Raw genomic sequence first — 26,972 nt, forward strand, 5'->3', positions numbered from 1 at the left:
CCAAGCGCGTGAGGGCGAGCACGGCCCAGCCACGGGCCGGGACGTGGCTACGATGGCACCCAGGGGCTTCGCGCAGCTCCCAGAGACGTCATGGGCGCAGGGCTGAGCATGTCTCTGTTTAATCCCCCGCCCTGTCCCAGCAAGCCCACGCTGCCCTGGCCGCAGGGAGCCTGGGGGCAGCCGCCTGCCCTCCCCAGGCTGCGGTTTCCTCCCCGGCTGGCACCCGCCGGCGGCATCCCAGGGGCACAGCGAACCCTTTCCCTCGGGGAGCCGCTTGGCCCTGATGCCAGAGCAGGAAGAGTTTGTTCTGCGCCCCGCTACGGCAGCACCACAATCTTCTTCTCCAGCGCCTGCGGGGGGAAGAGGACCCTCCTCATCACCGTGTCCAGTTCCTCCAGCGCCAGCTGGGCGTGCAGCACCGTTGCACCATCGGGCTCAGCCACCACCACGTGCTTCAGCAGGCGGTAGAGGTCCCGCAGAACGTCCTGCAGCACCTGGGCAGAGCGGGCAGGAGAACCATCAGCACCCACCGGCATCTCGCCCGCACCTGCAACAACCCGAAACGCAACCCTCGGTGTGCCCCGGCAGGCACGGTGCTGCCCCTTCCACCGACGCTGCCGGTGCCAGGACACGGCGGCACCACCACCACCACCACCACCCTGCCTCAGGCGTGAGCCCCGGCCCTCCTGTGACTCAGTTTCCTCAGAAGCCAGCAGTGCAGCCCAGCACCGCAGCGCATCGCGGCGTCCCTCCGGCTTGGGGGCACAAGGGGAAGCTGAGATCCTCGCCGTGGGGATTCCCATGGGGAACCAGCTGTTTCCTCCATGGGAGCTGAGTCCCAACATGCTCATTGCTGGGAAGCGGGGAGGGAGGCCACGGCCCATGGAAAAAACGGGCATTTCCAAGTCAAATCAGTGACAAAACAACTCCCACGGCTCCTGAGAGCTGGCAGTGCCCTGCGGCACAGCACAGCACTGCCCCACGGCATGGCACTGCCCCATGGCATGGCCAAGCAGCTCAGAGGGATGCCCCCATGAAGTCCCCTCTGCCCCGGGAAGGATCCAGCACTGGGGGGGGGCCCTTTGGTGGGAGAGGCACAAGCTGGCAGTCCCGGTCCCATGGGACTTTCCCTGGAAGCTGCCTGGGAATGAGCCCTGCCGCCCCCGTGGGGCAGAAGCTGTCCCTGAGGAGTGCTGTGCTGGTGCCCAGGGATGCCCAGGAGCCTGGCAGAGGCTGCCCCTGCCCCAGGGACAAGCGGAGAGGTGACCCACCTCGGTGGCCTTCTCGCTGAGTCCCCGCAGCAGCAGTACCACCACGTGCACGGCCGCTCTTCGCACCTCCGCCTTGGGGTCCGTCTTGGCTATGGCCGTCAAGCAGGAGGTGACCTGTGGGGACAGGGCAAGGGGGCTGTCAGGGGACGCAGGGGGACCCGGCAGAGCAGCCGGCCACGGTGGTGGGGACCTCCCTTGGGGGTCTGGGGCTGGAGGATGAGGATGGGAGTCCTGCACCCAGCCTGGGGTAGCCGCGCGTTCCCCTGCCAGCACCCAACCAGGGGGATTGGCTTTTTGCGGGGCACGGGGCACCGAGCAGCCCTCCCTCTCACAGGGGCTGGGTGGCATGCAGATGCCTTGGAAAGCTTTATAAAAAGCGGGCAGAGTCAAAGGAACCTAATTAAACCCCCGGCAGTGACAGCCAGAAGAATTAGCAGAGCTAGCGTGTTCCCGAAATAGCTGCATGTGGTGCATTGGCATTTCATCAGACGCTGCCGGTACCCCACCGATGCTGAGCGGCTGCGAGCGGGGACCGGGGAAGAAGCCTGAGCGCTACATCCCTGATGTTTCCTGACCTCCCTCCTGCTCTGGGAGGCACCGGAGGCCAAAGCTCTGGCTGTCATGGGGGCACAGACCCACCAACTCAAGGGCTGCCGTACCATGATGCCGGCACCTCCCAGCAAGCCCCCCCCCAGCCCTCTGAGAGCCTGAGCCCCTGAGAGTTGGCTCACTCCACCGAGACCACAGCTCTGGTGGCTCTGGCAGCCGCATCTCACTGGAAGCCTGCAGCCGGGGTGAGGACCTTGCACTCCCCGCCAGCCATCAGCTGCCTCCTGATAACGGAAAGGGTAACGAGGTCTCATTAAGTGGGGGAGAAGGTGTCTCTGGCAAATACTAACTGTGCCCCCAGGTCTCCTCTGCAGTGTGATTGCCATGGGTGGAGCAGGCACCACTGCCTGTCCTTGGGCTACTGCTTCCCTGCACAAGTGACATCCTTAGCTGATTATAAAGCTTTTAGCCCTAAAAATCAGGGCTAGAATTTCCTGAGTGTTTGCGTCAGGTCCAGTGACTTTTATACTCTGCAATATCAGCAAATATCGCTCATGTCCTTTATGGCAACCCCCAGGCTGTTGTGTCCCCAGCAGCCAGCGCTCAGCAGCCCTGCCATCCGCTAACGAACCACCCTCGTTAACGAGCGATGGCCCCGCGCTCCCCAGGCAGGGACCCAGGCAAGGGGCCGGCAGGGCTGGGATGGAGCCGGTACCTCCTGGACGATGGAGCCCAGCTGAAAGCCGAGGCGCTGGCAGAGCTCGCCCAGGTTGGAGAGGCTGCTGGCCCGCAGCGCGCTGTCGGGGTCCCGTGCACCCTGCAGGAAGGCCTGGACCAGCGGCTCCCGGTACTTGAACACCATGTCCCCTGCAAGAGAGAGCAGAGTGGCACGTCACGGGCAAGGAAAAACCCACAGCCCCTTCCTGCCAAAGACCTGGCTCCATTGGGAGCAGCCGGATCGGGCCCCCCTGCCTTGCAGCACCGCCAAACAGCTGGATGCAACAACTGGAGCGTGGCTTGTGCCCAGCGTGAGGACCTGGGCACAGCTCTGGGTGAGGCACAGATGGAGCCTCACCAGGGACCCACGGTGGTGCCAGAGACGAGGATGCCGCGGCGCAGTCCCCTGGCGCGCCGGCAAACCCCAGTGGCACGTACCCCACAGCAAAGACCTTTGTCTGGGGCTGTCCGGCACATCCCACGTCCTCCTGGCTCCTGCAGGGCCGTTCAGAGGTGATCGCAGATACAGCGCAGAGAAACAAAGTGCTAAGCCTAATTTCTCACTTAATTCAGCCGCACAACCCCCCACCCCAATTAGCACACGCAGGCGCCGCGGATGTGTGAGCCGCCTAATTAGAGGTCGGCACGCGGAGCCCGTGACCGGCATGTACAATCGCCCCGGGCGTGTGGTCCTCCTGTGCGAGCTGGATGGCCGGCGGCCGCGCACCCCACAGCGTGGGCACGGCTCCCACCGGGCAGGGGCTGCTCCGGCCGAGGGCAGCGCGGGGCGGCACTTGCCTGGGAGTAACGGAGGAAAGGAAGCCCTGGCAGGCTCACCGACCCATGAGCTCAGTGGTTTCCTGGCTCTCCTGAGCTCTGGATGTGGGATAATTAGAAAAATAGATACATAGCGAACGAGAGACACAATGGGGCTGTTCAATCTGAGCCAGAGGCACCTGCAAGTAGCAGGCCTCAAGGACGCAGCGAAGGCTAACTGTTGCTACAAAGTTTGATGAAATAAGCACAAAAAGCTAAAGAAGATGGGCCTACGTGACCGAAAGCAGGACACCCGGCAAGACAAAGACAGGAGGAATCATTTGCGTGACCAGAAGACCTTATCCAATCGAACTATTGCTTTAGGCGCGTGGACAGCACATGTTAACCAATCAGTAGATGGCTTGCGCATGGCTATGGTATATAACCAAGTGTTACGCAGCAATTAAACGGAGAAATCGCTTGATCCACAGTATCTGTGTTGGTCCGTTTCTCCCCAGGGCGAGTCCCTGGCGATGCGTCGTTTCTCCTAGATTGTTGCGACCGGAAAGCGTGGCACTGGAAGCCCCTGGGATGTTGGTGTCCTGCAGCCAATGGAGGCAGCGGGATGCCCTGGGATGCCCTTGGGAAGCCCCAGGATGCCAGGACAGGAATAAGCCCTATGGGCAGCGGAGGGAGCCCATCACCCTGCACGCAGGGGCTCGGGGCCGCTGCTGCGAGGTGCTGGGGACTGGCCAGCCCCCTGCACTGCCGGCACGCTGACAGCCTGGCAGCACCATCTGTGTGCAAGGAGGGGAAATATTGCACGTGATGGCCAAGAGCTGGGCAGGAACAGGCAAGGCGGCAGGCAGATGGGTCCTTCTGTAGGACCGTCCCGTCCTAGCTTCACTTTTCCTACATGGCGCTCCCTCTTACTAAAGGACTGCATGCTCGGAGGGGCAGGGACGGCTCCTGTGTGGTACTAGGTGGGAGAGCTCGGGCCAAGGACAGCCAAGGATGCTCGAGAACGCAGCCTGCTCCATGCTTGCACCCCAGGGGTTGGTATTAAAGCAGTCCGAGCAGTGCTGGGTGATCTGAGCATGATGCACCTCCTTCGAAGCCAGCAGCACACCGGCCCTGTGCTGGACAGCCACAGAAAGAGCATGAAGCATTTCCCTTCCTGCAGCAAGCAAGGCACATGCTGCCTGACAGAGAAGGGAAAAGGTCTGCCATGGCACACCCAGAGCAGATTTAATGGGTTTGCAGCTAAAGCTAATTGGGTCAGTGCAAGGTCTCCATGAACCCTTGCGCGGTGCTCGGCCCTGTGTTGCTGGAGGCAGAGGAACGACGCCACATGCTTGGGACGGGGCTGCCGTGTGCTTCCAGCCACACTGCCCACACCGGCTGTTTGCCAGGTGATAGGCACCTGCTGCAAAATGCCCTCCCGGATGGGAAAAAAGCCACTCCAGTGGGATGGCAGGCAGGAACGGGGACAGGGATGGGGCAGAAGGGAAGCACAGCAGTCGTCGGGCAGCAGCAGAAGAGCTCCGAACTGCAGCAGCACTGCTGTACAGAGCAGAGCGTTTCTGGAAGTGCCGGATAAAACCTCACTCTTGAATCCCGAAGCTTTGCAACAAAAACAACTTCATGTGATTTGTTCTATAAATACGCAGGCGAGCCAGGACGCGCCAGAGCTGCTGCCCGCGGCAGAGGCACCATGGGGAGTGGGGAGAGCCACAGTGGAGGCCGTGCCCACCATCCCGCTGCCAGCCGTGCCGTGGGCAGCTGCCGAGGGAAACCCAGTGCGGTGCGGCTGCCGTGCCAGGCAAGGCGAGGGCTGGACGCATGGACGTCGCCCGGGGGACTTCAGAGACCAGGAGGCTCTGCTGCCACTCACACCGCTCGCTGGAGCTCCACGGGGAGATGATGGGATTGCTGGTCCATAGGATGCCCTGTCCCCATCCCGGCAGCAGGGCAGGGGAGCAGCACAACCTGGCCCAGGGACTACTGGCCCCAGTGGGATGCCCCACAGCTGGCAGAGCTTGGGGATGCCACCACGGCTGGGGGACACGCGGGGCTCGGGCAGTCCCGGCTCTGCAGGAGGAGGTCGGCTCTGCCATGGCCGACTGGGGAACAAAGCACCCGGCCGGGGACTGGGGACCGGCTGTCGCCTTCCCTGGCCACGGAGCGCTCCGGCTGCGTGCTCTCACTGGCCTGGCCTCTGCTGGGGAATAAGATGAGGCGCTTTAGGACATGTCCCAACAGTGGCTGCCGGAAAGACCTCATCCAGCTTTTACCCCTCAGCCCTGCGTGTCCGGGCGCTTCCCAGCAGTCTCTGAGCCCAGCGCTGCCGGCCGAGGGGACGGTGGGCTGCTGGCAGGATCTGCTGCCCTGCTCCTGCCCGCTGGCAAACCCTGGCCAGCCACCCTTCGGCTTCCAGACCCCCCTGCAGCGGGGCCATGGGAGCTGGTTCTCACCTTCGGACAACAAAAAGCCCCCGTGGGCTTTACCCCTTGGACCTGGCAGCATGGCAGAGAGCAGCGAAGGGCCGAGCGGTGCCGTGGCTGCCGGCAGCGGCCGCCACTGCCGGGCTCGTGGACGCGGCTGTGGACTTACCCAGCGCCTGGGTGACACGCATCAGCACCTCGCCCAGCTTCATCCTGGTGATGGCGGCCGCAGTATCTTCCATGCCCTGTGCTGGGGCCCTGTACCGTGCCAGCAGGACGGGCAGGATCTGCTCTGGGTACTCACTGGAGAGCAGGGCAACGCCTGGGGGGGAGAGTGAGAGGAAAGCACAGGTCAGGACCGGGCATGAGGCTGGCACGTACCACTGGCCTTGGCAGAGGAACCGCCGTGGCTATGCCACCCTGGTGCCCTTGGTGCAGCCATCACCCACGGGACCCTGTGCACCGCCCCGGCCCCGCGGCACATCCTGCAGCCCCTCTGCACAAAGTCACAGCACTGGGGCAGCCCAGCACCAGGTCTGGTTGGGTGCCAAGCTGAAAAATAAATAATTTAGCAGTTGGCAGCAGGTGCCCGCTAATTGCCGCTGGTTAATGTTCATCGACTGAGTGTTGACTCGGCATGCCGGCCGTCAGATGCTGCGGGGCTCACCCCAGGCTGGCCCAGTATCGGGGCAGCCAAGTACCGCAGATGATGCTCGGGCACAGTGTCTGGTCACTGTTCTCAGCTCCTGGCTGTTGGGCACACGCTGCTGATGTGTCCTCGGCCCCGCCGGGGCTCCACAAAGCCCCTGGGTTTGCCTGGCCCAGGCTGGGATCCAGAGCCTGAGTTCGCCCTGTGCCTGCTGCATCTCCCTGGGGCTGAAGAAGGGTCAGATCCTGGACATGGGATGGGTGCCGGGCTATGCCACGGGGCTGGCTTCACCATCCCTTTAGAGATGTGGGCTGGTGGCAAGTGCTGGCCAGGGCTCCAGCATCACCGGGCTCCCCAGGCAGCGGGCACCTCTCCAATGGGAAAAGGCAGCTGCTCTCCAGGGAAAGGGCAAACGGCAGAGGCTGCCCCGGCAGTGCCAAGCGGTGAGTCACGGTGAGCCCCAGCTCCCCTGCCCTCCAGGAGCAGCCGCCTTCACCTCCAACCTCATTCCCTGGTTATCGGAGGGCAACCGGTGTGGGTTACCCTCTGCAAGCCTGGGCACGTCTGGCAGAGCAGCAACCTCTCCTCCAGCATCACCTCGCCGGAGCCCGGCTCTGTGATAACCAGCAGTGGCGCAGCAGCCGGCTCCGGTCCCAGCCACAGCACAGCAGGCTGGCAGGCAAGCCCTGCCGCTGTGGTGGGGAGCCCAACCAGGGCACTGGGGAGCCCGCTTGGCACAGTCGCCAGCACCGCGCATGGCACGGCGCAGGTGCCGCTGCCAGTGCGGCATGGGCTGGGTGAGTCACTGCCGCAAGGAACCGCGTCACGGTTAATCACAGCCGCAGCCGAGCTGCGAAACACGGAGGCAGCTGCACAGGGTGTATTAATCACCTGGGGACGGTTGAAGCCTTTGTGTTTCACCTGCGGGGCAAGGACAAACCCGTCCCACTCAAGACCGTACAGGCAGAGGGAAGCATGGTGATAAGCTCCTTTTCCAGCTGCTGCTGAAGGTTACCTACCCAACGGCAACCGGGGCTCCCAGCGGCGCCGGTATCGCTCTGGGCCATGGGAATGGCACCTTCCTTCCATATAACCCGGCGCACCGCGACCCGCTGCCACACAGGATGCCCGTGTTATCCCAGGTGTGGAGGCATCTGCCTGCAAATCCCAACGGGCAGCCTGGTGCCGTGGCGCTGTGCTGAGCAAGCGCGGACCCAAGGTTTCCCTGGAAGCGGCGTGAGCGGCGGCAGCACTCAGTGCCCCCAGCAGCGGCCCAGCACGGACAGAAGGGTGGCCAGCAGTGAGCAGAGCAGCACGCTGCTCTCCTGCCAGCCCACTGCCTGCACCCTGCCACCCTCCACCTCCTGCCTGCACGGCCAGGACCAGCACCAGGGCTGGATGTGTGCCCACCGCTGCTCTCCCCCCTCAGCAGGGGCAGCAATCTGTGAAGCCATGAGATGCAATGGATCGGGGAACCAACTCAGAACATGCTTCCGTCGTTCCATATCCACATGGCTGGCCAGCACGGGTTGGTAGTTACCGCCATGGCCATGGGCATGGACGTGGCAGAGCCCGAGGGAGCACCAGTGGGTCCCCACGGCCCCAGATCCTCTGCCAGCCTCAGCTGAACAGACCAGCAAACCAAAATGTCAGCCGGGTGCAGGGCTGGTGTGCCAGGGCTGTGCTCACACCGTGCTGGAACTGCAGCCCCAGGCTGGCAGCACGGACCTGGCACAGGGACGGTGACTGGCTCCAGGGTGTCCTCTGGCCGGGGGATGCCCTGAGGGTGAACCTGCCCAGGGTGCCCTCGCCTCAGGCTCTGGCTCCACCAAGAAGGTGCTTGTGGTCTGGGCAGATCAGCAGTTCAGTCACAGGGTAAATGAACTAATTACCCACTGAGTAAGCACAACTGGGAGATGAAGCCCACCAACTTCGGGAACATGGTGCAGAACACGCACGCGGTTCCAGGCTCAACCGAACAGCATGAAGATGCGGTCCGGGAGGGAAGATGATGCTGAGTCCCCAGCCTGGCTGCAGCTCTGCCACTCTTTGTTCTCACTGCCCAAAGCACCCCCAGCACAAAACCTTCTCCTACGAAGCATCGGCACTCGCCCCAGCCGGGCATCGCTCACCTTGGATGGCCGAGAGGTAGACGAAGGCATCCTCGTGCTGCACGTTCTCCAGGAACACCTGCGAGGAAGAGGGAGAGCAGTTGGCAGTGGCACCATGCTGGGCTGGCAGCCCTGGTCCCTCTCACCTGGCGCCTTTAGCCAACGGTGATGGCAAAGTTGGAGAGCTCCGGTAATACCAACCCCAGCCTGCCGGCATGTTCAGCCCCAGCTCTGCACCACAGAGCAGGATGGGAACCGCGGCGGGAGCCTGGTACCTGCAGGATTTTCTCCTGAAGTCGAAGTGCCTCTGGATCCCGCTGCGTGATCAGGCTGGAGAGGTGGCGCAGGGCAGCTGCCCGGCTGGGGGGCTGGGGGTCGTAGGCTGATACCAGGAGCTCCTGAAGCCCAGCCAGGGCAGGGCTGTCGGTACACGGGGCTGGAGCGGGACCCATGTCGCCAGCCTCATGGCACATGCTCTGCTCTTCGCTCCTCTCCCTGGGAGCCGAGGGGCTGCTGCGGCCGTGCCGTGGCGGTGTCCGGCCACCCCTCGGGCTTGGGGCTCCGCCAGGGCTCTGCGCTCCCGTTCCCAGCTTCTTTCCCAGCACACCGTCGGCAGCGGCGCCCACTGTCCTGGGAGAGAAGGCTCCATGGGTGCAGATGGCGATGCGCAGGTCCGCAGCCAGCTCCTGGGTGAGGGGCTCGGGGTAGGTGCGGGAAAGCTCCTCCAGCAACGGCACCAGCCGCTTCAGCACGGCAAAGTCACTGGATTGCAGCTGCGGGAGGGAGAGAAGCAGCCCTGGCATCGCTGCAATGGAGTTTCGCTCCCTGGGATGCTCCTGGCAACGGAGTCAGGCAGCCCAGAGACCATTTTGTAGCCCCGTGGCAGTGCCAAGCCGGCTGCCCTGTGTGTCCGTCCCCCCAAACTGGGCTCCAGGCACCATGAACTCCTCGCCAGTGATGCCCCGAGGCCCCAGTGCTGATCCCAGCTGTGGCACCTCTGGCAGGGGAGATGCTGGCAACAGCCGCGACCGTGCCAGCCTGGCCCCGAGGTGCCACGGGAGAAGGTGGGAAGGGCAAGAGCCCAAAGGAGAGTGGTGTCCATGTGGGACCTTCATGCTCAGCATGAGGGCTGAGCCAGGGACATCCCTCCACCACCTTGCCAGCGCCATGTGGGATTTGCTTTCGGTCCTGCCTGGAAGAAAGCTCCAGGCAAGGCAGCTGCAAGCTGTCCTGAGGCCACAGGAGTGCCCAAGGGGGGAGAAGTTCCTGCCCTAACCTGGATTTAACTGCTACAGCAAAATCTGGGCTGTAAGTCCTGAAAAGTGATGCTTTAGCAGAGATTTTGGGGAGCTTTTGCATGATTGTGTAAAAAAACCCTTGGCCCTTGACAGTCAAACAGCTTTGCAGCTGCCTCCGAAACCTTTGACATTCAATTTGCCAAGTTAAGTTGCTCCTATTAACACCAGAGCGGAAGCAGGAGCTCGCCTGGGAGGGGGCCCATTAGAGCTGCAAGACTCTGGTTTTAAGTTTTCTCCAACTCAATAATGCTCTTTTCTGAATGTTAGGAATTTCGCAATAAGACACAATAAATTATCTTTTTCCATTAACAGTTGGATTTGCCTTTGGGCAGGTCCGGGGATGAAGCAACCCTGGCAGCTCAGTGATGTAAGTGCAAGCCGGAGTGATTGCAGCACACTAACGAACGTACGATCGCTCCCCAATGGCAGTTCAGCTCACACCGTATAATGGGGTAACGGAGTGATGTACTGTTTTTATAAAGGATTTTCAAGAATGGTACAGCCCACAGCAGGAAGTTCATTGCGCTCCAGAGATGGAGCCTGTGGACATGTAGGGATGCAGAGGATGCAGTGTTGGTATTTAAAGACGCTGTACGTGACCACACTGCTCTGTCAGTGCCTTCTCAGAAGCAGATTTTGGATTATAAATTAAGTAATCAGGCTCTCAGGGGTGCCCTGCTGGGATCAAACCCTCGGCCAGCACCCTGGAACCACTCTGAGGAAAAATAATATATATGTATGTATATATACAGACACATATACACACTGGGAATGAACAGGGACCCCAAACCAGGGAGCACCCAGACCCCAGAGCACCGGCTGCAGCACCCCTCGGCTGAGCATGGCGGGACTGTGCCCGGTCTCCCCCCTCCCCACGGCCGCCGAGCATCCCAGCTTTGCCCCCTCACCTGGACGGCTCCGCCGAGCATGGCAGCCACGAGCCCCATGGCCATGGTGAGGGTCTGCACCTCTGCCGCCGCGCCGGGGCCCCGCGCCGGGCTGACGCAGGCCCGCTGCAGCGTGGCTGCCACGAACTCCTCCACCTGCCAGCGGAGAGCGCGGGGAAGAGCAGTTAGGAGAGGGGATCCCCAGGGTTCTCCCAGGAGGCTGCCGCTGCCTGCCCCTGCCCGCACCTCGGGGTGCCCTGCCACAGCCACGTGCTCTTTAGTTCTCACTGTCTCTTCTGCATCTATTGGAATTTTCCAAGCCCAAACCTTTCTCTAGCACAATTTCATACGAACCCTTCGGGTTACCCTGTTGCTGCTACCAACCTGACCTTCCCTCTCAGACCCATCCCAGTTGCCTTCCCAGCTCCCTTGCCATCCCCCAGTCCAGGTGAGTGGGGTCAGCAGCACCGGGGAGCTGGGGGACAACTGGGTTGCTGGTGCAGCCCAGCTGTGGATGCAATGGGGATGCAGGAGGGAGATGGGGCTCCCAAGGCAGCTGCGGGGGGTGCTGGAGCCCTTGAACCGCTGCCCACCCCTCCAGCAGCAGCATGGACAGGCTGAATTCCCAGGGCCGCGGCCCCCAGCCCTGTACTGGGCTGTCTGAACCTGCAGGCGAGGGTTTTGGGAGCCGGACTGGGAGGGCAGCTGAGCCAGACAGCCTGGGCAACCACAGCCACAACCACAGCTGCCCGGCTCCGGCAAGCTCGCGCTCCCCATCTGCCACAGCCTCAGGACAAGGCGATGGTTGAACTGCGGTGGCTGCTCTCAGCAGGAGAAGCCCCTGCAGGGGCTGCAGGAGCAGGGGGAGGCAGCCCAGTACCTTCTCTGGCCCCTGTCCCTGCTCCGCCATGGCTATGGGACGGGAGCTGGGAAGCCAACTGGGATGGGTCTGAGAGGGAAGGTCAGGGTGGTGGCAGCAACGTGGAAGCACGAAGGGTTTGTATGAAATTGTGCTAGAGAAAGGCTTGGGCTTGGAAAATTCAAGTAGATGCAGTGACAGCGAGAGCTAAAGTGTACACGGCTGCAGCAAGGCATTGGGACTGCAGACAGCCGGCACGCAGCACAGCAGTGACGGCCAGACACAGAGTTGAGCGGGGAGTTAGCACGGCTCCAATAAACTTCATTACAACAAAAAAATCACGCCTGCCCGCACTCCCGGCAAGTTCTGGGGAAGAAGACAGCCCCTTCCCTGCCCCAGGCCAGGAACGGACACCATTTACCCACACACATCCAACACTCGAGCCAGGCCATTCACCACGTGTGTCGCTTACTTGTGATTTTCTCACAATACTTCCCCCCCCCCCCAAGCCCGTAACGATCCCGCCTGGCTGGCTGGCACTGTTGCCTTCTCGACACTTGGCACCAAACCCTCTGATACCACAGGCTTCCTGCACATCTAAAGGATCTTGAAATTAGTGAGTTTATTGTCTCTATGCCTTTGCCAGCTGTGCTGGCACCGCATGGCTCGGGGCAAGCTCACTGCACATCTTGGGGCGAGCTCTGTTGGGAAGGGGCTGGATCAGGGTCATTCCTACATAACAGGCATGTTGCAAAAGAGGAACTATTTTGCTCCTATTTTGGAAAACAAAGTACAAGGGCAACAAGGTATTATTGCACCAAACCCTACATTTCCAGCCTCCAGGGCACAGGCACTGGGTGCAGGCAACGCAATTCCTCAGCAGCAGGAGAGCTGATCGCTGCCAGCTTAGTTAAGCACATCCCTACTGCAGCAAGGAGGGAGGCTGGCTGGGAGGGGCTGCGGAAAAGGCTTAGGTACCTTCTGGGCTGATTAGTCCAGAAAAGAAATGCCATCAAACAGCAAGAAAGTAAAAACAAGTGTCAGAACATCTGCTCTCACAAAACAGTGACACACAAACTGAATGGGTTGAAATTATATTTAATGCAAAAAAATAAGAACTTAATCAATAAATAATCTATCAGTAGATAGCTATTGAGAAAAACAAAAAGTTTAAAAAAAACTCATCTAGAAGGAAAAAAAACCCCAAACACCTTAATGTGGAAGGGGAAAAAAGCTTGAAAAAATAAAACACGGAGGCACATTTCTGTCTCATGCAGGAGGAAAGCATCCTTGGCGTAATCAAGGAAATCAAGTCAATCTCATGAAACTTGGTTGGGGGGGGGGGGTAAATAAAATAAATTGTGCAACTGAGGGGGTCCACAGCTGCTGCCATTCCTGGGGTCTGGCTTTGGGAAGGCGGATCCTGCTTGCTCCAACCCATTAAGCACAAAGCCACACACTGGAGTGCCCACAGCAAGAACAAACACCCTGGAGGAACCCTGTGCTGCAGAACCTGCTTAAAAACAGCTCTGCAACTGCCTGTCCCAACCCGAGGGAGCCCTCCCTGAAATACAACCCCCAGGTGGAAGCATAATGGTTTTTTTGTCTGGGTTTCTTTTTTTGGTGGTTGTTTCTTTTTATACTAGACTCAGGGCTGGACCCAGAAACCCAGCAAAATCCTTCCCCAAAATCCTTTCTGGCCCAGGGAGCAGAGCCAGTCCTGCGTGGGTGGGTGTGATGGAGAGGCAGGTGAGGACAAAGCAGTGCTGGCTGCCGCACCGCCGCAATGACACCGGCTGGGTCCCCTCTGTCACTGCAGAGCGCACACAAAGACTCCTTTGTCCCAAAGAGAAAAGTGAGGAAACCTGTGTTAGCAGTGACTGCCTCCGCTCAAGCCAGAGTTAACTGGCGTAACCAGGTCACTGAGTTAAAAAAAAAAATTAATAACCCAGGATGAGGAAGTTAAAATAGACTGATGGGGAATACTGTGCTGCCCTTGGAACCCAAAAGCCTTCCTGACCTGGCACAGTGCAGGACAGCCAACCCCTTCAGTGCTGCTGCAGCGTGGGCTCAGGGAGGACAGAAGTGCCATATTTTAACCACCCTTTTTGGTACCAGGTTCAAGGAACACCAGCTGGCCTTTGAAATTATAATATTTAATACATTTTGTGGCTGCCCATTCATGAAGACATGGACAAATGCCAACCATATCAGCACAGTTACGCCAACCCTGATGACCAGACACACCAGCTGGTGCAGGCGTCCCAGCAGCAGAAACCACAGAAATACCACAAATGGCCTATTCAGGGACAAGGGGCAAGCAGGACACAGCAGCAATGCTGTGTTCATCCAGCTGGCAGCCCAGCTACCACAGCTCCCAGAGGTGGCTGCCGAGATGTGCCAGAAAAACCAGGCACCAACACCACGGATAGGCAGCAAGCACTCACCAATAAGGTCTGCCAGGTACAGATGTCTTTAAGCTTTGTTAAACTCGGGAATAAGTTTTGCTCAAAATAAAGATGAGAAGCTGGTAAGTCAGAGTTCCGATTAACACACAGACTACTCTCTTGGCTTTTAATAGACAACCATGGACACAAATACAAAGATGTCTGTTGGGCTGCTCCATCCTGTCTCTGCAGCTGACTCTGTCCTTCCTGCTGGCACTGCAGAGGACGGTGTCTTGTTGAGACACTTGCAACTGAATCAATAAACTGCTTTTCCTGGGGATGCTCTAGCTTTCTCCAGCTCTTTCTTAGCCATTGTCTCCTTAGAGCCCAGCAGCCCAGAGCTCGGTCTGCCACGTGCTCCAGCTGCCGATCCCCCAGGGCTTTGCCATGACCAACCTGAGCAACATCTGTGAACACGGTGTCCGAGACGCTCTCACACAGCGTGGCCACAAGCTGCAGGACCAGTAGCTTCCTCCTCTGCTCGGCATGGTACTGCTCCAGCTCCAGGAGACTCCCGCCAGGCACCGCAGCTGAATTCAAAGCCACCTCGTCCTCCGCAGCCACTTGAGTCAGCGCCTGCCAGGAAGGAACCACAGGACATGGAGAGGCAATGGTTAAATAGAGGCAAATCAGTGCCAGGAACACTGTGGTCACCACGCCAGCGGTCCTGGGCCCAGCAGGTCTATATTACCCAGACCTCCACCCTGCTGCAAAGGGTTCCCGGTTACCTCCTCTCTTCCAGCCTCATCCCTTTCCAGATGCACACACACTTGTCACCAGGCCAAACCCTTGCAAACCTCCATCCCCGTGGATGCCACACAGAGCACCACCGAGCACTCCTCCTAGGACCAGCCATCCTCTGGGCTGTGAGGCGTGCTGGGTCTCTGCTTGCAGCCTTGCTTTTGGCAGTGGTTGCTCACAAAGGCACCCGGACCTCCATCCCCTTTGCAGAGTTTGTGCTGACCCCTCACACAACCAGGACCTTCCACTCAGTACATCAAGGTCTCTGAGAGCTGCCTACAGCTCCTGGGTGTCCCATTTGCGTCACAGCAGCATCCCTACACCTGGGACATTGCAAACCCCGTGTGACTACGGGCTGAAGCTCCACCTGCCAGCAAGGGCACAGAAAGCCCAGCCCAGGCAAGGCCAGGAGGGAACTGCAGGGGCTCTGAGCAGGATCAAAGGGAGCAGGTGCCAGGGCCCCTCCGCTAGAGCCAAGGAAGCAACAGGGATTATTCACAGCCTTAAACACACCATTAAACTTCAGACATACTCCTGTTGTCAAAAGCGTCCAGGGGGAACGAGGGTTAATCCCTTCAGGGACCAGGGCTGCCTCCCTCTCCTACACTCTCCTGCCCAGCACGCAGCAGGACTCCTCCACTGCGTGCTGTATCCCAGCCCAGTGCTCCCGAGGCAGGTAAGGGGATGACCAGTCTCCTTTGCTGTCTGCCACACAGACCACTTGGCCCAGGGAAACCATTTCTGCAGATATGCCACAACCAGAGACTTGCCTGCCCTTACCTTCAGGCAGCGGATGAAGAAGTCTCCGGCTAGACCACTCTTTTGGCAGTGAGACAAGAGCTCCACCAAGTTCTCCACATGGCACTGCTCTGAGGAAACTTTCTGGTAGAGGGCCTCATCTTCATCGCTGAAACAGGTCACTGTGTCACCAACACAAACGTACCCAGACGCCCTCCAGGGCTGGCTTTAAACTACTGCATGGCAAGGTCAAATCTCACTTCTGCCTTCTCTTGGAAACCTTCCTTCACAGCACTACCAGAAAGCAGAAGCCTGGAGGCAGCCGAGCCAAACTATTGCTCAGTTCATTTGGTCTACATGATCACGCGCTCAGCTTATTAATTAACCTGCATTCATTAAAGGAATAACATTAACAGGAACCATGAGCGCAAAACACATGTTTAATCCAGCCATGCTACAAAGAACGGGATTAACACTGGCTAATTCATGCACCGGTCATAGCCATAAAAGGAGGACAGACACAAGCAGAGCCATGGCCATTAGGGAGTAATTTTAAAAGTATAGCCAGTTTAACCAGTGCAGACCCCAGGGCAGACCTTCTTCTAATTCAGGTCAGGAATAGATTGAAATGAAACCAAAACAAGCATATTTGCATGGCATTTTGTTACTGGTGCACACAGCTCCCAGCACACCCACCGCACAGACACTCCTGGGCAGGAGTTGTGTGCTTTGCCTGCTCAATAGCACTGCCTTGGGCTCGTACCTGCCAGCTAACAGCTACCCCTCTTAAAACCAAATGTCACACTGCTGAACAGTCCCAGTTTGCATGGCTGGAGTCTAATGGCTGCAGTTTATTCCCCACATGGCCACGCTCTGCCTCTACTTGTAGAGGCCATCTGCAACAGCAGGAGGGGAGTTCAGTCGCTGGCTCTGCAATGCTGGCATTGCTAGAGTCCTTGCTGCGACGGTGCCTCCTGTGCCCAAAGGATTTCACTCACTCCACGCGGCCACAATCTGCCACGAGACAGCCTGAGGCTGGACGGTGGAATTTGAATTTGGGGAGCATTGGAACTAAAGAAGCACATCCTATTCCCAGACACCCTGCAGGCAGGACTCGGGACTCAGGAAAAGCACAGAGAGAGTACACACTAACACTCAAGAGTGTGCTGCTTTTCAGGGCTGAAAGTCAGAGCTCTGCGCCGTGTACAGGGAACCTGGAGGCTGTGTGGAAGCATTGCCTGCCCAAGCTCGACGCAGACAGCGAACTACCTGGGTGGCTGGGGGGATGAGACTGTGGTGGGACGGCACCGGCAGCCCCACGCTTGCCTGGGCTCCCTCTGCCAGGCATGCTGTGAAAAGCCCTACATGCTGAATGATGCCTGGGGACTGCCCTCCATGCCTGGCACTGCCCCAACAGCACTCACCTGATGGCCTCCTCCACTGCAATGGTGGCACCACCCTCGCTGCCCACACAGAACTGGCACCGCGGGTGGAGGGTGCGCACGCTGCTGTTCAGCCCTGCAAAGCCTTCCAGCACGGCCAGCGACACCTCTCGCTCCGACTTCTCCAAGAACCACAGCAGGATCTCCTGGCATGGGGAGCTGGCAAGGAGAGAGAAAGCAGTGGTCATCTTGCTCTGCCTGCCGCACCCCTCCCTGCACACCAGCACTGCAATGGGACCATGCATCTCGGGGCGAGGGGAAGGAAAAAAAAAAAAAAAAAAAAAAAAAGAGTGCTCTGGAGTGACCACAGGCACTCCTTAGGATGCTCTGGCTGATGGCTCCGGCAGCTGAAGGCATTTGTGTCAATTTATAAGGGGATCAGCAGCACATCCTGTCCTTCTGGCATTCCCAGATGGAAGGATTTGGGTCCTTCAAGATTTCAGCCTAGCGAGGAAGGGAGCACTGTCTGAACAGCGTGTCTGTACAAGGACAGCCGCTTCCACGCAGCCTCAGCACGCCGTGCCTGGTGCTTCATGCCAACGTGACAAAGCACAGAGCTGTCAGCTGTGCCAAGGAAGAGGAGGAAGGAGACGGGGAGCACTGTAAGGTGGCGTGGGAACCACTGCCAAGGAAAGATGCGGGTTAATGAGGTGGAGTAGCAGTGCTGTGCTGTGCCAGAGGTCTGGAAACCTGAACACTTCCAGGCAGCTGTGGTTTTAGTTACCCCTGCCAAATTCCTTTGCAAAGAGAGAAGCGAGCAGTGACTCTGTTCACCCAGCAGCAGTGTTAACTTGGCTTGTTCTACAAACTTGCCACAGCACTCACTACTCTTTGAAGTGATTAACGATGTCTTTAATAATAGCAGAGGCCGTGTCTACACAGACCTTTTAGGGAAAGCCTCCAGTACCCACATGCCAGTATCACCAAAGCAAAGTGTAAATCCACCAGGAGTGTATTGACTAGGCTGGCCCAAACTCAGGGCAGCCCAGGGAAAGCCTAGGAGGAGAAAGAAGAGAGGACAGCCAGCACCTGGTCACCACTGTCCCTGCCACCATGACCAACAGATATGGCGCTTGCCATCATACATGAGTCATGGGGGAGCTGGGCAGAGCACGAGGGACAGCTGCAGAGCGGCAGGAAATGCACATTATCAGAAGAGAGTGATCCCAGATAGGAGAAGAATGATCTTGTATTTCCAAGAGCCAGCACTCAAGCTGTTTTATCCAGGTTTTTATCCTGTTTCTAGATCCCTGGTATGCAGATCCCTCCAACATCCAGCCAGGTCCTAGCATCACCGTCTCCATCCACAATCACAATCCCTGCTCCTAGGCAGACACTAAGAGTTAACCTGTGCTTCCAAGGCTCCCACAAGGCACGCTTGCCTCTACACCAAACATTTTGGCTTCAGGGAAGACAAAAACTAGCACAAGAACTGCTTCCTCAGGCACAGGTCTGCCAGTAAGGTTGTGTACCATGCCTATGCCTGCAGTTACTGTCTACTTTGAATGAGAGCTCTTAAGGATGAGAAAATTGGTCTCGGCTTCTGTACGTGCCCACATAGAGCACGTCCTTTGGAGGTGGGCAGAACGGAGAAGATGAAACCCCAGAAGAAGCTGTGCACAATCCTTCCTTACCGTAAGTATGACACATTCTGCTTGGCGAAGGAATAGAGGGAAAAAACCACTCCCAGGACTGACTGTAAGGATCCCAGCAGCAGGCTTGAGCTGTCATTTCCAACCACATACACCTACAGAGAGAAGGGCACAGGGAGAAGAGTCAAACACCTGCATGGAGCAGAGGGAAGGCAAAGGGAAGGACAGAAAGCATGTCTGTGCGCAGAATGGCTGCTGCCAGAGAGGATGGCAGAGGGTTTTCAGCCTCTCTTCCTTTCAATCTGGAGCCTGTTTTCCCTGATTATGCCATATTCTGTGTTAAAAGCAGCCTTCAGCACCATCTTTCTCCTAGCATTTGCTTAACCACAGCAGGGCTCCAAGCTACAGGAACACTGCAGCCAGCTATTCAGGAAGTCTGCTGCTTAGGGGTAAGGTCTTGCGTTACAGAGGGATGCAACAGGCACCTTTGAATTAGCAAATCTTTATGGAAATACTGCACCTAGAGCCAAATCTCAAATACAGAGATCAGTCCCTAGCAGGGCAGCTGGGCTGTCATGCGCTGAGCTGAGCAAGTGGGTTGCAGGGGCTTTGAGGAGGCTGTAGGGCCATGTTCTTCTCCTCCATCTCAAGCAGCACCCTCCTGAATCACTGTCAATGCCCTCCTCCATGAAACCAGCACCCCCTTCCCAGGAAAGCCGCTGTTACCAGCTCACTGCACACAGGTCCCACCTTGCTGCCCACACAGCACAGGAAAAACACTCACAGAAGTCTTACGACATTCTGTTTCCTTTTGAATCCTTTTAAAGGAATTGTCTAAAACTAATAGCCAGGTAGGATGCTTTCAGTCAAAGCCATAATGCTGGGAAAACTCAGTCTAGAAAATGGTTAAATATCAAGCCTTGCCCAGCTGGACTCAGGTTTTACTCAGGGTTGCTGTGTTCAGGTCCTCATTTCAGCAGGCTCTACCACCCTCAATAGCTTTTAGCTTTAAAAAAAAAGAGCCAGGGGCTGGTGGTGGGGTGGGTGGATAAAGTGTTTTCACAAGTTCTCCAAGGGACTTCCAGCTGTGTCAGCTGGTGAACTACCTGCTCAGAAGATGTTGTCCCTTCACACCAGAGCTCTCCCCAGGCCTTCTGACCTCTGCAGCTGGAGAGCAATCTGGAGAGCAATCACCTGCTCCAGGGCTGGAAGTGCCCTGGGGACAGACCAAAGAGCTTTTGCCTCCTCCAGGCAGTGTGACAACCCAGGTAGGAGGGCTAGGAGAGAGATTGTCCTGATAATGTTCTGCCCTGCTGTATTGATGCAAACAGACCTTTTTTCCTGGGCTAATCCCCACGGAGCCATTCCTTCTAACCAGAACCTTTTGTACACAAAGCCTCCCTGATGAAGCCCCAAGGATGGTTTCTCACTCAGCATCAAATGACACTTGCTAGGCAAGAAACCCCTGCAAATCCGCAGGCTGGAGTCTCCGTCACTAATCTGGCTGCTGTCAGGCCTCCAGCACTATGCCATTAAGGAGGGATCCGCCCCAAACTCCCCCAGCACCCGCATTGTGAACGGCAGCCGCAGAGCAGCCCTCCAGACTGGTCTCTGCCTGCCAGCTAGTTACAACAGATCATTACTACGCAAAATACTAAAACAATCACAGCATTTAAGAGCTTAGCCTGCCTAGGGGCATGCCAGTAAGCAAGTCACCAGCTTCTGAAAATTGAATTCCTGGGCTGGAGATGTCCTTCTGGGTTGGAACGTGCAGCAGAATGCTGGGCTGCTGTCAGGGCAGGCAGCAAAGCCTACAGCATGGCACTGGTGATACTGGTGGGAACAGCAGAAAAAGGAGCTATAAGGGAAGGTTTCAGAAGAGAGGCCTCCACAAAATGCCCTGTTCCTTCACAGGGAACACAAGAATGGACCCCACCTCTCCCCCAAATGCCAGAGCCAAGACCTACGCTGCTGAACACCCTGCTTGTCACTCCAAGGGACCCCTTGCAGGAAGGAGCTCCACAGAAGGTGCTAAACCTGCACCGTCCTGCCCACAAGACACTTCCTCTAGCACAGAAGCTGGTCTGTTATTTGCAAAGTCAGAGCGTTTCTCTGATGAGACCCAAGTTTCCTTCCATTTTCCTGAACCCTCCCCATCCCCCAGCACCTGATCAGGGCTGGGAGAGCTGCTGAGCTTCAGCAATCCCTCCTGCTTCTGCAGCCAGGCACACAGACAAGCTCTGAGGCCTCACCACTGCGTCCTGGTACCATCCTGCACCAAGAGCAGCTCCAGAGGAGGTGGCTGGACACCCAGCAGCAGCTGTTGAAGGATTACCCACCTGTGGTTTTAAAATTAACTTCATGCACATGGAAACCCATGTGTCGCGGGGTTCAGCTCAGAATGGTCCCTGCAAAACAGGATACTCACTTTTCCTTACTCATCATTATCAATTTACCTGACTTGTCCAATGGGACTAGACAGACTGTAATGCCTTTAGCCCCCGACAGATATCAGCAGGGGAAGATGAACCACTGGGGACACCCCACAGGGACCAGCAGCAGTGTCATCCCCCCCTGGCTGGGACACCTGAGGTGAGGACACAGCCGCTAACAGCATCTCCCCTGTGGCTGAGCTGCTGCCCACCCTCCTTTCCCCGTACTCACATGCTCTCTGCTTCCTAACAGCAGCCACCAGGATAACTGCACCACCTCTCCCCACTGCTCTGCGATGCCTCTCAGCTCACCTTCACTCTCTTTTTCACCCTGGTAACAGCTCAGTAGCCTCAGAGCCGCATCAAATCTGCTCACTTCATGGCGCCCACTGCGAATGCCTCGCTGCCAACTGGCTGCACAACCACCGAGCGACAAGCCGGAGACCCTGCCAAGCTGCCCTCACTGCAGGGCTGAGCAGTCCAGCACAGCCGGCCACTTGCCGATACCTCAAGTGCCCTCTTTTCCAGGTCACTCATTCAGAAGCATTTTGGCCCAACTCAAGAGCTGGCTGCTGCCCATCCCTCTGAGAGGGGTTAATGCTGCAGGAGCTGTAGAAAGGCTTCCAGCTCCAGCAGTCTGGCTCAGGCTGCCCTCTGCAGACCTTAGAGGCAGGGAGAGCAGCTCCCAGCAGGTTCTTCCTCCCACACAGGTAACACTGGGCTCAGTATGCACTATATTATCCATGCTCTACAGGAAGGAAACTGAGGCACGGAGGCACTAAGAAGAGAGGGACCAGTGACAGAGTGGGAGGAGAACTCAGGCATCCTCTGAAGATTCAGCACCTGCAGGATTCCCTGCAATCCGTCCTTCCCTCTGACCAGCTGCACAACTCTGACACTGGAAGGTGAACAGCATCATCTCAGACCAGGATTGCCAGCCCAAGGCAATGCGTGCCAGGCCAGCGGTACTCCTGACTAGGACCTCCTGCCTACCACACTGCCTGCTCTACTATTGCCTGCTCCACTATTACAGCCCAAGTCCTGAAGCTGCTCTGACAGTACATCCAGACATAACGGTCCTGTAGAAGCTGCGCAATTTAGCAATGCTCAGAGTCTTGCTGCAGGGGAGGAAGAGGATATGAGAACACCATGGAGACTCCTGGCTACCAGCCCACTGCTCAGACTCTTCTTACTCTGACACACCAGAAAGACATTGGGGGGAAAAAACAACGAGCAAGGGCTCACCGCCATCTCGCAAAATGTTTTGCGATGAGAATGCCTGAATGGATTTGGGCAGTGCCTCTGGTATCCAGCATAAGCTGCAGTTCTACCAGGGTAGTGCTGTATACGAGGTTACTCCGTGCAGCTCTCAGCCTTGCCTTGGCATCACGACTGCAGGAGACGCTGGTTTTTGTCACGGTCTAACACACACACTGAATTGCTCAGAAAGTCTCAAACCAGCTTTTTCTTAAAGTAGTTTTCTCACCTACCCTCAGGCCCAAATCAGACATGATACCTTGAGCACATCTTCCACACAGCTGCTGAGCTCTGCCTCTGTCACCAGCACGGTCCCTGCTGATAAATCTTCCACTGCTAGCTCTGAAAACAAAGGGCAGAAATATCAGCACCCCCACATGCCGAGAAGCCTCCAGCAGAACAGCAACCCGTGCATGGCCAGCTCTGGAAACCACTTTGATACTTCTCTTGCTTTCCGTCCATCAGGGCAGCATGGGAACCAATGAGCTCTTGTTAGCTGTGCTAAATATCACTGCAGTGTTGTAAACTCCACAAGGTTACAAGCAAATCAAAGCAGACCACAACTTCTTGATGGATTATTCCCCAGAGAGCTGCTTGGTCAGCATGGGGAACCGATGGCTTCCATCCTGAAACCCAAAAGGAGACTGGCAGACTGGGAGTTTCCCAAAGAGCACATGACAGAAGCCCCACTACTTGGCTCTCACACTATAGTAATCTGACTCAAGTGCTAGTAAATATGGTGTACCCAGCCACACAGACATGTTCACAACTGACAGAGCTGGGCTTGCACGCTCAGCAGCCCAGCCACCAGCCCGAGAAAATTCTGATGGAAAGACAAAGATCAGCGAGGAGAGAAACCAGACCGTTCTCCGATCTGGGGCTCGGCAGAGACCAGCCAGTACCTGCTGTCTCCGAGCATCGCAGGAGTGGTGCCAACATGGGCTGGAGCAGGTGCTTCTCTGCCAGCTGAGGGTGCTCTTTCGCCATGGTGAGCAGCGTCGTGGTGGCCACTCGCTGGAACTGGCGCGCTGTCAGTTTGTCCTGGATGTGCAGCAAGTCCAGAATCTGGAAAGAAAGTCCATGATAAAGGAATAAAGATCAGCAGCCCCTCAGAAGAGGTGCAGGCCATCTCCTTGCAGTCACCAGTGGAGACTGAGGAGCCTCCTGCATGCTGCTTTATTGGACATTTTCGCACAACATTCCACATATGGAAGAGCTGGTCTCCTTTCCGTGCGCATGTTAACACAGGATGCATTTCTGGGCTCAAACCAAGAGCCTGCACCACTCCCATAGCCAAAGGCTGGAAGCAAGAGCTTCACAGCAGAGAGCTCCTTATAGCGCAGTGCTGAACAGCTCGTGCGATCAGGCAACATTAACCAGCATTTCAGTCAAATATGGAAAATTCAAGAGTAGGGTGGAAACATGTACCACTGCCAGAGCAGCAGAAAAACATCACATTGTCCTGGCTCAAGCCAGGCCACACTCAAGCAGAAGCGACAGTACCAACGCTCTCCAAGCCAGGAGCTGGCTCCATCTTCCCAGCCAGAGCCAGCATGCTGCAGGGAGGGGAAGAGAGGGACCTACCTGGGGGCATACCAGTCTGTAGTAGTCCTCAAGGGAAAGGCACTGCTGCGGGCAGGAAGCCAGGATCTTTGCAACCGTGTCACATTTTCTCCAGTCCACAGCTGCTGCTTCAGCACCAGTGCCACCTGCTACACCAGCAGAAAGCCAAGATCAGCTCAGACTGACAGCAAACACCAGGGCCATTTTTGGCTGAAGCCAGATGTTTCTGGCCCAAAATTCAATTTCTAGCTTTCATTATTCTCTTTAAACCAAGTTATCTTCCAGGTGACATCTGAATTTAATGACAGAAGGGGAAAAATTATTGCCCAAGACCTTTGATACTGGAAAAAAACTTCTACAAGTAGGTGTATGAGCCAAAAGGTGGAAGAAGGTCATGTTTGGACAGTGCATCAGGTTGGTATTGGCCAGAGGAGGCTTTGGCACTAAAAACTGTGGGATTCAGCTTTTAGAGAGCAACAGTTTCCCTCCCTGGTGAGAAATGGAGAGCAGAGGAGCAAGGCTGCTGAGCCCCGGAGCGGGACGGGTCTCACTCCACCTGCAGCTGCTCACAGCCCAGCACCAAGCACAGCTCCCACCAAACCAGCACCAGTGCAGCTCCTTGGAGTGAACTGCGCTCCATACATGCACAAGGTGCAACCCCACAGAGGCATAAACAGACTAAATGAGTTCCGAGGCCTTCAGTCTGGACCTCAAACATGATGGTGTACACCGAACGAAAGGCATTTGCAGTTGGAAGGCATTCACCGTTTGGGAGTTCAGCACAGTCAGAGGCAAAATCTGCGTGACTGTTACAGAGTCAGCTTGGCCTGACAAAAGCTGTTTCCCATTTCAGTGCTCTGATGGCACTGTCTTTCCTGGGCCTCTCATGGGATGAAACGTCTCAGACACATCATCACAGTCTCTTTTCATCTGCTATTCTGGAAGCCAAGAGCAGCGTCATAGCACCCTACTCACCGCCTGTTCCCTCCATGATGCCCCGAACCACAGCCTGAACCCCGTTGGGTCTCATTAGTCTCTCAGAGAGCAGCTGACCACAAAGGCGCCGCAGCCATGCCGGAGCCCGCACAAGGGCCGGCTTTGTTTCTTCCCCAGGAGAGGGAGGACTCTGAAAGGAAACAAAGGAGCAGGCTAAGGAGCATATTTGCACACTCCTGTGCAAACCCCCACTAACAGGCAAACAGCCTGCACTCTGCCCTGCAGGACTTGAGACCAGATAGGAACACAGGACAGGGAAAGGTTTTAAATAAATCACTTCTTCATCCAGTGGCACAAAGCAAATTAGGGCTTAATGAGAGAGGCCAGCCTTCCCAGGAGCATCCCCTCGTGCAGAGCTTCCCTCCTTTAATTAAAGCCTCTCAGGGTCAGGCAGCAGCTCTGACTGCCTTGTTACCAAAACGATGCACAGGGAGCGCAGGGGACAAGTTAGGTTTGATGCAGGTAAGAGGTCCGCAGCAGTGACCCCTGCCAGGACCCAGCACAGAGTGCTGGGCTGCGGAGGTGGCACTGCGAGCCCGCAGGCTCCCTCGTCGAGCAAAGCAGTCCCCCTGGGACGGCACAAACAGCAGAGCTGTCTGGAGGCTGCGAACCCACAAAGCAAGCGGTTCAAATGGAGGTGCTTGCTCAGACACCCCGAGGAGTGAGGCAGGCCAGCACTGCTGTGCTGGGGAGGACAGAATAGAACAGAATATTTTCAGTTGGAAGGGACCTAACGATTGTCTAGTCCAACTGCCTGACCACTTCAGGGCTGACCAAAAGTTAAAACATGTTATTAAGGGCACTGTGCAAATATCAGCTTGGGATGTCAGCTTGGCTTTTGTTTAACCAGGAGACCCCTGCTTTTCGTGGAAGAACCACAGCACACACTGAGAGGGCTGCCCCGTACAAGCAAGCTCCTCGCACGGACCCTCTGCAGCCCTCGCACGTGGGACAGCCAGCTCGGGAATCGTGCATGATCCCAGACGGAGGGTCAACGTGCAGCACAGAGCTGTGCCTGAGCCAGCGGACCCATGCTGTCCCGCGTGCACGCCAGCAGCTGCTCGCATCCTGACCCTGAACTGTGACATGGCAGGTGGGCACGCGCCCACCCACAGCACCTGCTTGGAGCTGGGATACGGTCCCTTCCCTGGGGACTCTCTAAACACAATGCAAAGGTCTCCCCAGACAGCACCCACTCCCCATCTCCTCCTCCCCACTGCCACCGCGCAGCCTTAGAAACGGCCACGAAGAGCAGCCGGTGCTGAGGCAGCACCGCTTCGTCCCCTCAAGTGGAAAGGGGCAGGTTCTGGAAGAGAAGCTGCTTGGCTTGGCCAGGCACAGCGGATGTAACTGCCAAGCCAAGGCGGCATGTGCCGCGATGAGAGTCCCGGAGTCCGCGCACACCCATGCGTGCACGCCCCTCTACAGCAGGGCCCGAGCTGCCGCCGCGGGAGTGATGCAAGCCCAGCAGCTTCGCCCGCGTGTTCACACGGCACTTGGGGACGGGAGTGCTGCACCAAACTGGTTTTTAAGGTGTAAGAACATTTGCAGGCGAGCAGCAAAGGCACCCTCGGAGCGCGGGAACAAACAGTCCCAGCACCGCCGGCGGTACGCGCCCTGCGCCGGGGACGGCCCCGCCGCTGCTGGGTACCTGCTTGGGCCGGCCTTGCAGGACGAGCAGCTCCCGCACCGCCAGCGGCTGGTAGACGCGGTCCAGGATGTGTCGCAGGGCCTCCCGGCACCGCGCTCGCTCCGCTTCTGAAACACCCTGGAAAAAACAAACCCCGGGGTGGGGACGACAGCCTGGCCACCGGCACTAAGCCCACCAGTCCCGACCGCGTGCCGGTGCCCCTCCAGCCCCTTGCCAGGCTCCCCAGCTCCCAATCTCATCCCTTGCACAGAGATGAACATGCGCGGCACGGGAGCCGACGCTGGGCAGGCGGCCCGGTGGAGGCTCAGTGAGCGGGAGCCCAGCACAGCCACGGAGCACATGCGGCTGTGCCGCTGGGCGGGCTCCGGCGAGGCCGGTGACCCCGATGGGTTTTCGGCAGGGCCGGGTGCCCACGCTGGCACCAAACCGCACAGGGGGAGCGGGAGGAGAGGGGACCCACGGACCTCGCTGTGGGCGGCGGGGCCGTGGCCCAGCAGGCAGAGACCAGCGAGGAGGAGGCCGAGGTGTCGGGCGAGGAGCGGGCCGCCCAGCGCGGGGTGCTCGGTCAGCTC

General features: G+C 57.6%; 1 protein-coding gene across 1 annotated transcript in view; it reads right to left on the minus strand.

Moving 5' to 3' along the window:
- Nucleotides 1-26,972, minus strand: part of TANGO6 (transport and golgi organization 6 homolog (Drosophila)) — a 27,672-nt gene continuing 700 nt past the window's right edge. Inside the window, exons 2-18 of the mRNA XM_010579688.1 lie at nucleotides 26,865-26,969; nucleotides 26,401-26,517; nucleotides 24,729-24,879; nucleotides 23,775-23,902; nucleotides 23,093-23,255; nucleotides 22,450-22,532; nucleotides 18,544-18,656; nucleotides 16,892-17,068; nucleotides 15,510-15,636; nucleotides 14,385-14,564; nucleotides 10,704-10,838; nucleotides 8,773-9,270; nucleotides 8,519-8,576; nucleotides 5,907-6,059; nucleotides 2,536-2,687; nucleotides 1,272-1,385; nucleotides 1-494 (exon numbers count right to left, since the gene is read on the minus strand). Of these exons, the coding sequence (XP_010577990.1) occupies nucleotides 318-494; nucleotides 1,272-1,385; nucleotides 2,536-2,687; nucleotides 5,907-6,059; nucleotides 8,519-8,576; nucleotides 8,773-9,270; nucleotides 10,704-10,838; nucleotides 14,385-14,564; nucleotides 15,510-15,636; nucleotides 16,892-17,068; nucleotides 18,544-18,656; nucleotides 22,450-22,532; nucleotides 23,093-23,255; nucleotides 23,775-23,902; nucleotides 24,729-24,879; nucleotides 26,401-26,517; nucleotides 26,865-26,969 (2,631 nt within the window). The 3' untranslated portion in view covers nucleotides 1-317. The remainder of the gene's footprint in view (nucleotides 495-1,271; nucleotides 1,386-2,535; nucleotides 2,688-5,906; nucleotides 6,060-8,518; nucleotides 8,577-8,772; nucleotides 9,271-10,703; nucleotides 10,839-14,384; nucleotides 14,565-15,509; nucleotides 15,637-16,891; nucleotides 17,069-18,543; nucleotides 18,657-22,449; nucleotides 22,533-23,092; nucleotides 23,256-23,774; nucleotides 23,903-24,728; nucleotides 24,880-26,400; nucleotides 26,518-26,864; nucleotides 26,970-26,972) is intronic.

The sequence above is a fragment of the Haliaeetus leucocephalus genome, unplaced genomic scaffold (assembly GCF_000737465.1).
Source record: "Haliaeetus leucocephalus isolate CR32 unplaced genomic scaffold, Haliaeetus_leucocephalus-4.0 Scaffold668, whole genome shotgun sequence".
Lineage (NCBI taxonomy): Eukaryota > Metazoa > Chordata > Aves > Accipitriformes > Accipitridae > Haliaeetus > Haliaeetus leucocephalus.